Source organism: Hordeum vulgare, chromosome 3H (genome assembly GCF_904849725.1).
Source record: "Hordeum vulgare subsp. vulgare chromosome 3H, MorexV3_pseudomolecules_assembly, whole genome shotgun sequence".
In the NCBI taxonomy this organism is placed as follows: domain Eukaryota; kingdom Viridiplantae; phylum Streptophyta; class Magnoliopsida; order Poales; family Poaceae; genus Hordeum; species Hordeum vulgare.
Window position 1 is genome coordinate 151,746,482 of NC_058520.1, and position 8,983 is coordinate 151,755,464.

The following is an 8,983-nucleotide window of genomic DNA, read 5'->3' on the forward strand; positions in this document are numbered from 1 at the left end:
CGAAGATCTTATCGGTTGAACCTCAGTGTCAAGGATTCATATAATCCCGTATGTCATTCCCTTTGTCCTTCGGTATGTTACTTGCCCGAGATCCGATCGTCGGTATCCGCATACCTATTTCAATCTCATTACCGGCAAGTCTCTTTACTCGTTCTGTAATACAAGATCCCGTGACTTGCACTTAGTCACATTGCTTGCAAGGCTTGTGTGTGATGTTGTATTACCGAGTGGGCCCCGAGATACCTCTCCGTCACACGGAGTGACAAATCCCAGTCTTGATCCATACTAACTCAACGGACACCTTCGGAGATAGCTGTAGAGCACCTTTATAGCCACCCAGTTACGTTGTGACGTTTGATGCACACAAGGTACTCCTCCAGTGCGAGTGAGTTATATGATCTCATGGTCATATGGACAAATACTTGACACGCACAAAACTATAGCAATAAAACGACACGATCAATATGCTACGTTCATAGTTTGGGTCTAGTCCATCACATGATTCTCCTAATGATGTGACCCAGTTATCAAGCAACAACACTTTGCACATAGTCATAAAACCTTGACTATCCTTGATCAACTGGCTAGCTAACTAGAGGCTTGCTAGGGACATTGTTGTGTCTATGTATCCACACTGTATCTATGTTTTCATTCAATATAATTATAGCATGTATAATAAACGATTATCTTTAAACAGGAAATATAATAATAACTATTTATCATTGCCTCTAGGGCATATTTTAAACAACAATCTCTCCCTAGCCATAGATCTCTCATGGTGAAGAACAAGCCATTCAAGTGGGGAAGAAGACCCCAAAAGGGGAAGAAATCCCAATCCCGTGCATCAGTAGGTTGCTGCCTTTTATATGGCCTAACAACCCCAATCCTCATGGTGGAAATACTAAAATTCCCCGAGGGCATTAGCACATAAGTGGGCCTTCATTTGGCAACATGGGTAGCACCATATGAGCCTCAAATGACTGTCAAAAGTGGGTTAAATTAGAGCCATCTAACACAAGTTGAATGGTTCATATTCAACATCGCCTCATCACATGGGTGCTCATCTGGATAGCAAATTGACTTTTTTAAAAGAAAATATACCTTTGTCTTTGCATCAAGTGATGCACACAAACTTTTATTTATTTTTTAAAAGTTCATAGTTCGACCATAATAAATTTCAACCAAAAAATTATCACACATGGTTGTCCCAAAGGCAAATTTTAAAAAATCATAAAGAAATGAGCCTCATGCATCACAAATCCTAGTAGTAGACCACCAACCAAACCGGATGAACAAATCTTGAGAGCGCATCTCCTAACGGTTGGACCCAAAAACTATGGATGCCCGATCCTACTTCATGCGTGAATCCACGTGATGGCCTTGAATATGACCTGCAAATTTATTAGAACTTTTGTTTTGTTAAAAATACAATCACTAAACTGATTCAAATGGCCCAAAGTAAACTGTAATTTCCCCACGGATATGAGACCTCAACTTGTGATGCATCCCGAGTAATCTATTTTCAAACATATTGTTACTACTCGTGGTTGGAGGTAGATTAAAAGCTACATAAACAGATCGTCCTAGTAGCTTGACAAGTGGGCATTTAAGGGATGTGAAGTTTTTGTTAAAAAAATATTTTAAAAATCTTCATAGAATTCTAAAAAAAGTTGGGCAAGCTTTGACAAATGTTAAGAGCTTGCAAAGTTTTATCATGAAACCACGTTTATGGGAGTCATGGTAAAAAAATGATACTCTGGAACTGCTACTTTCGAAAGCATTTTGAGTGCTAATTTTGTTGTTGTTTTTTTGCTACGACTTCCACAATTGTGATTCATGTTGAAATTGTGTAAGCTCTTAAAACATATGTCAAAGTTTGCCTAAAAAATCAGAATTTTTTGAACATTTTTTAAATGTTTTTTGAGTTACTGCTCATCCCGAGCTCATTCGAGCTCGGATGTAGAAGGGCACTTTCGATATTGAAGGAATAAATGCTGAATTTAGTGCATCCTTGCTAAAAAAATCACATTATCTTTTGTTAGGATATTAAATCGACTGATGACTGAGGCTGAGGAAATTGGTCAGCCACACACAACTTCTTTCATAACGCCATAACGCCAACCATTACCTGCTAATGCCGGAGCATTACACATGGGCAGAGTCAAAAACGGAAGTGGACCACGGCGTGAAAGCCAAGGGGTGTGGTGCCTTTGCCGGGCTCATCGTCGTGTCGCCACCACAACCGGCGTGGGCGTGTTGCTGGACCAGCAACAACGGTTGTGGAGTGCATGTGCTGAGTTTTCAGGTGATCATTTTGTTGCTGAAGATGTCTCGCGTTATGGAGGAATATGACAACCTGTGTGGTATTATCAATACGATGAGGCATTTAAGTTCAACAAGGATTTTTTCTAAATTGCTTCTCTCAGAAATTTACGATTGATCTTTCATTCTTAGTCTTGATAATAAGATGACCTATATGCAGTGGTGATATGCAGCGAGCGTATTTTATTGAATTTGCTCCTCTCATAAACATGCCACGAGGATATATTTGCCCATTCAACCTCACCGGTAAACTCAACCACTCATAATCATCATTCGGGCACATTGACAGCTGGTTCAGCGCTACGTGTCAAAGTTTAGTGTCGCGTTTGGTGTTTTCTGTTAATGTTTTGAAAAGTGATGCCATCAAAAAGCTAATGACATCACAATTGTGGTGGTTTGGCACTTTTTACTCTCCATTTATCTTTCTTTATTCATCAATTACTCAATTTAATTAGACAGAAGTCGATCCATACTGAAGAAATTCGCAGAGAAGAAACATAACTAAAACAAATCTTTCAGTATTAATAATACTAATCCCGTCAGCAGTTACATGATGAGTATCCCCATTGGAGTAGAGTAGAATCGGCTGAGATACACCGGAGTCTGATCACTAACACGATCAACACTAACAGTTGAGCTACAGTGGATTCTGAATCTCAGTCTCATGTCATAGCTCGTTCGTTCAGTTGCTCCACATGAAGTCAGGTGTAGCATGTAGAGTATTTGGACTGTACTGATGCTTCTGTCCTTATGTTCAGTTGCTCCACATGAAGTGAGATGTAGTAGCAATGTAGCATGTAGAGTGTTAGAAGTTCGGTATAACATGTTCCATGCAGTTGTCAGATGAATTTTGTTCTAATTACAGCTGTAGTCAGTTGCTTTGATGTCCTTATTTTGTATCTTCCCATTCTGCTTGGATGTTCGACTCAGTGGCACCAACGGAAGTGCCGCTATGCAGGCTGGAACAGAGCTTGGGTTTGCCACTCAGTGACACCAACGGAAATGCCAGTATTCAGGATAGAACTTCTTCGGAAGGAAAATGAGTTAATCTTCGTGGATGAGATGGACTCCTTGTGGGGTGATATAAATACCATGGTTGATATCTCAACATTTGTGACGTCATCTATCTTCAAAGGGTTTGTAAAAGATGTAGAACAAGAAATAGTTCAGCAGCTTGCTTCCAAGGATGAAGAGATAATGCCGATGAACCAAAGGCTACTGCAGCTTGGAAATGGTAGCTTAAGTTTGCCTGAGGGTTGGGATAGAAAATATGATGAAGTTTATAGTATTCACCAACAGCTTGGTGTCATTTCCCACTCTTGAATTCTGAGTGGGGCTTTCGAGATCCCAGCATAACTTTGATGGCACAGAAGATGTGAGTAAAACATAGACAAGGAACATTCCTCCAGAAATGGTCCTGCAAAGGATGACTGTCTTAAAGTCTCTCCTGACAAGGTTTTTGGTGATCCATCGTACCTGAAACCAATGGATAAGGATGCTTTAACAGCCCATATTAATATAGAGATGAATCATATGAAAAGGCAGCATGATACTGTTGTGCAAGAAAAGGCTGAAGAGATATTTTCACTCTAGCGAAAACTCCTAAAAAGAAGGATCCAACCCATGGCATTTACGGAACAACAAAGAACAAGATTGGATGGGAAGAAATACTTCTGGCATCAAGGCATAAACATTTGTTGGCCGACAAGACAAGAGCAATGTTTTAGATTCTCAAATCCAGCAAATACAAGGTGCTTCCACTAATAGTTAAGTAGAAGTGTGTGCTTTTCCCACCCAGGCATCACACATTATTGCATCTATACCATAGAGCCAGATCCTACAAAGAAAATTGGCGTGTTAGAGTCTACATTGAGGACACCAGGATGGCAACCATCATTAGAGAAGTGATAGAGATGATTGTACTAAGAGAGATCGTTAATGAAATAGAAATACAGTTACATGGTAATGAGATGGAGCATAATATGAAGCAAGGCATTTAAGTAAAGGAAGTGAGGGGAAAAGAGGCGTGTCAGATCGAATTCGGAGCAATGAAGGGTCATATGGATTTACTATTGCATCAACTTGATTTACTTACAGACAAAGTTAACTGTATATCTGGGGAAAAAAATTATGTGATTGTCGGCAGGCTGGAGTAAGGTCTCCAGCATGTATGTCAAAGTGAGATAAATTTGAGTAAGTTACTTGAAAGATTTAGAAATGCTACAGACTCTCTAAAGGAGGTCGAGAAACATAATCAATATTTAGGTAACCTCATCAAAGAAAAGGAGAAAATATTCATGTCAACCATTTATAAAGAAAAAAAGAGTTCAAAGAACGCATAACAAGTCTTATTGAATCTATGAGAGAGTTTAAAAATCTTGTTATAGATCAACAGACTATCATTGCAAACAAAATTCAGCATAGTGAATCAAGGTGCTTGTATTTGCATTGCATTAAGTACTGGGGTACCTGTTTATTTTTGTGAAAACTAGATTACTTGATTATAGTTAATTTTATCTTAACCAATCTTGCCATATGATTACCTTTATAGTTCATAGTACTTATGACTGTTCTATGTTGTATTTCTGTGAATAAGGAGGTGTCATTTTCTTTGACGGGTTTTGTTTACTGAATGAAAGATCAATGTAAACACCTCACGAAAGAAGACAATCCTTTAAAAAGAAAGACATTGCGATGCAAGGAGATATCTGAGACAAGAGGCTCTAATCTTCAAAAGACTGGGCTAGAGGTAAATATAATTTCAGATCATAATGACTAGTAACACTTTATTGCTTCTGTTCCAGGTATATTCCTTTGCATGCCAAATGCAACAAGTAGGAGGCCTTAACGGATCTTCTTGCAAAAACTATATTGGGCTCGACAACTATTCTCCAGTTTTGCAACACTATACTGGAGTAAGTCTCGATAATCTATAGTTCATCTATGTTTGATGTCGACCAAAACGATTTGCTAAAAGCACAAATTCATATAACATGGATGTTAACAGAAATTCTAATCAGATTTTCCTCTTTATTAATGAATTTGCCTTTTGCATGTTGCTCCATATCAGGCTAGTGTCCTAGGAATTGCTGGCATCCATCGGGACAGCATAATTTTCTTGCACTCTTACAAATTATGATTTTGACCGTTCTGTCGGTTGCTAATTGTAGTCTTGCTTTCACAGGTTATGGAGATCTTGAACATGATCAAGAAACACATAAACACAACAAAGTGAAATGCCTATGCATATTTACATCAGCTGGTGTGATGTTAACAGCAGCCTTGGTCTTATTGGCCTGAAGGTGCACTTCAAGGTGCACATAAGGTAGAAACCAAGGACTGGGTAGATTTTGCTAATCTTTGAGCACCATGTAACTGACCCACCCAAACCATGGTTAGTCCTTCCTTGTGCTTGTCTTTGAGCTACACTCTGACGTATGGGTTGTGCCAGCTGCTGATCCACAAATTTTCATTCCGTTTATGTAAAAGTTTGACAAGGAAATGATCTGATTTTGGTTTTGTCTCAGGAATCTACGACTCACTGCTTTTTTTTTATCTTGATATATCCAAGGTGGCATATGATCTGAATTCTCTAACACTGCTCATTCATCTTTCCTTTTTGTTGAACAAATCCATTTATCTTCCGTCAGCAAGTAATAAATTTTGATTAGAAATCAGTGGATACTGAAGAAATTTGCGGACAAGGAATGCAACTAAAACAAATCTTCTATTGATGATATTTAACATGGGGTTTCAGTATCAAATACAATGAGGCATTTGTTTTCGAAGAAATGATTTGAGTTTTTTTCTTTCATTCTTGATATAAGGTTGTCTATATGATGGTGATATGCGGCGAGATGGCAATTTTGCAACACTGACATATATAAGGTGGCATATATGATCTGAATTCTCTAACAATAACCATCCCTCATCTGGACATCGGTTGTCGAGCAAGCCTCTGAACCGAGCGGGTGGCGGCCGGCAACATCATGGTTGCAAGCATGGTAGCTTCCCGGTCGTGCTCGGTGCATTTTCAGATGAAACGAAGACAAATTCACTGAGAAGGAACATAATTAAAATGAAATTTCTATTGATAATATAATAATTCAGACACGTATAGCCACATTGCCCACTTTTGACTTTAGAGACCAAATTCAAAACTAGACTAGGCTAGAATCAGCCGAGCTACCCTCTGATTCTGATGGCTAGCACGATTGACACTAACAGCTGAGCTACATTGGATTCTAAATCTAAGTCTCATGTCATGGATCCTTGGTTCAGTTGCTCCAGGCGAAGTTGGTTCAGTTGCTCCATGTGAACCGGGCTCCCATGGCCGGCACCCAGTTGGTGCATCCTGCGAAGCACTTCGCATGCATCACGCCTCCTCTGATCGCCGGTCCGCTGTAGCACAAGCAGGCCGGAGAGTAGCCACCACGGTTGCTTATGTGAGGCTGCGGCAGCAGCTGATGCTGCTGGATCAGCGGTGGCGCCAACGCCAACGGGCCTGTGCGAGGCGGCTGCTGCTGGATCAGCGGCGGTGACTACCACCGACTGGAGCTTGCTGGTGGAGACCACTACGGGGCAGCTCCATCGAGCTCCTCTCCAGGCCAACAGATCTCCTACCTGCAGCCGTCCCTGTGGAGCACACGCCTCCTTCCCTGGGGGGACTAGTCGTGCGCCATCTCCGCTGCTAATGGCCGGCGAGGAACCCCCGCCTTCCCTCCGCCCCGCCTGGGTCAATCCCCTCCTCAGATAGCGAATAGCAATACCGGCTGTAGACCCGCAAACCCAAAAGCCCCAAAAGACAGAAAATAGTCCACGACAGAACCACACCCTAACGCGATACTGAGGACAAACATGGTGCAAGATTTGTGCGAATCGGACGGACTAAAAAACGGCCTGAAACGAATTTATTTTCAGACGGCTGAAACACCGAATACATCAAGAATAGCCCCATTGGAAGTTGGATTTCAAAGACCAAATTTACACCTAGACTAGGCCGCTGAGCTACACTCTGATTCTGATGGGGACGATTAACACTAGCAGCCGAGCGACACTGAATTCTAAATCTCAGTCTCATGGTTCAGTTGCTCCACAGGTAGTAGGGGGGCACGGCTCCCATGGCCGGCGTCCAGTTGGTGCATCCAGACTGCATCGCCCCTGGCTCCATGCCTCCTTTTGTCGCCACCCCGCAGTACCACGTCGCAGAGGAGCCACCGCAGGGGCTGATTATGTGAGGCTGCGGCCACTGCTGCTGCTTCTGCTGGATAGGCGCCAGCACCAGCGGAAACGAGCCATCACAAGGGCCTGTGCAAGGCGGCTGCTGCTGAATCGGCGGCGCCAGCACAAGTGGGCCACCGCAGGTGCTTGTGCGAGGCTGCTGCTTCTGCTCGAACGGCGGCGGCGCCGGCGCAAGTGAGCCACCGCAGGTGCTTGTGCGAGGCTGCTGCTCCTGCTCGAACAGCGGCAGCGGCACCAGTGAGCCAGTGATGGTCATCTTGACCCCGCGCCGCATGATCTCAGCAAGCAGCCGTGCCGTGTTGAGGGCATCGTCCAACCCGCAATGCAGGCGGCCCTCCCAGTCCAGCCCCGCCGCCCGAACCGCCTCCTGCAGGTTCACCCGCCCTCCGCCGCCGAGCGCCACCTGGAAGGGGACCCTCAGGTTGATCCACTGATCAAAGTAGGAGGGCTTCTCGATGCCCTTGAAGCGGCACTCGAACTCCAGCATGGTCCGGCAGTCCCAGTCTCCCCAGGTCACGACGGCCAAGCGACCGCTCCTCCTGTTCCCTGCCCCCGCCGTCGCCGCCTTCAGCCACGCGTCGTGCAGCCAGAGCGCCTCGCCGAGATCCACGCCGCCGTCGACGTCCTCCTGCCGGATGCCGGTGAGTTCCCTGCAAAACTGGGTCAGCACAGGGTGATGTTTAGGACGAACGTACCTGCGAAACGCTGACTCGATGCGACCGGTGGCGCCGTCGACGAGCACAGCGGGGAACTCAATGATTTCCTGTGGGAAGATCCGCGCGTCTTTGAGGCACGTCGCCTCGAAGTCGACCACCACGAAGAAATCGAAATCTTGCTCCAGCTCCTGCCCGCGCGCCGCCATGATCGCTGCCATGTTCGCCGGACTGCGCGCAAACTCGAGATCGGGAGTTGAGGTCGGGGAAAGCTGCGATCGAGAACTAGGGCGGCGAAGATCGGGGAAATTTGGGATCGAAAACTAGGGCAGCAGAGATCGGGGAATTTGGGATCGGAAACTAGGGCACAACTGGATGCCGCAGTTCGATCCAGGCGTATTTCTAATCTAATCCGATGCTTTCCGGAAAACAGTTGGCGCGTTTTTTATGCTTTTTTTACGTCGTTTTTTGGGAGATTTTTATTTTACCGTGTTTGACGTTATTTGTAATCTACTCCCTCCGTTCTTAATTATAAATCATTTGAAATATAGGAAAGTATCTCCTTCACCCGGTTGATCCGACGCTAGACATCTACCGCCTCCATCACGTGACACATGTCCATACCGTTACATCATTTTTTTTTCCTTATCTTCTTCCCCAACTCATGCAGCGCCATGGCCACCACCACATCAAGCTTGCCGACAGCGACACGATGGCGGGGGCAGGCGGCGCCGCCGGCCCTCCCCCCACCCCCGCGCCGCCAGCCG

The 8,983-nt window shown here is 44.3% G+C and overlaps 1 protein-coding gene and 1 long non-coding RNA gene across 2 annotated transcripts; both read right to left on the reverse strand.

The window, feature by feature from the left end:
• Nucleotides 1-2,820: 2,820 nt before the first annotated feature.
• LOC123443324 lies at nucleotides 2,821-6,619 on the reverse strand. Its single transcript, XR_006630625.1, has 2 exons — nucleotides 3,994-6,619; nucleotides 2,821-3,798 (listed from the first exon to the last, which is right to left on the reverse strand). It is a non-coding gene; the product is annotated as an uncharacterized LOC123443324 (long non-coding RNA).
• A 588-nt stretch (nucleotides 6,620-7,207) lies between these two features.
• LOC123443323 (ERI1 exoribonuclease 2-like) lies at nucleotides 7,208-8,638 on the reverse strand. The gene has a single exon (XM_045119661.1). It carries the CDS (start codon nucleotides 8,435-8,437, stop codon nucleotides 7,406-7,408), a length of 1,032 nt encoding a protein of 343 aa, XP_044975596.1. The 5' UTR covers nucleotides 8,438-8,638; the 3' UTR covers nucleotides 7,208-7,405.
• Nucleotides 8,639-8,983: the final 345 nt, after the last annotated feature.

Bases quoted from the DNA above. Each gene is read 5' to 3' on its own strand.
- LOC123443323 (XM_045119661.1), bottom strand. From the start codon at position 8,437: ATGGCAGCGATCATGGCGGCGCGCGGGCAGGAGCTGGAGCAAGATTTC.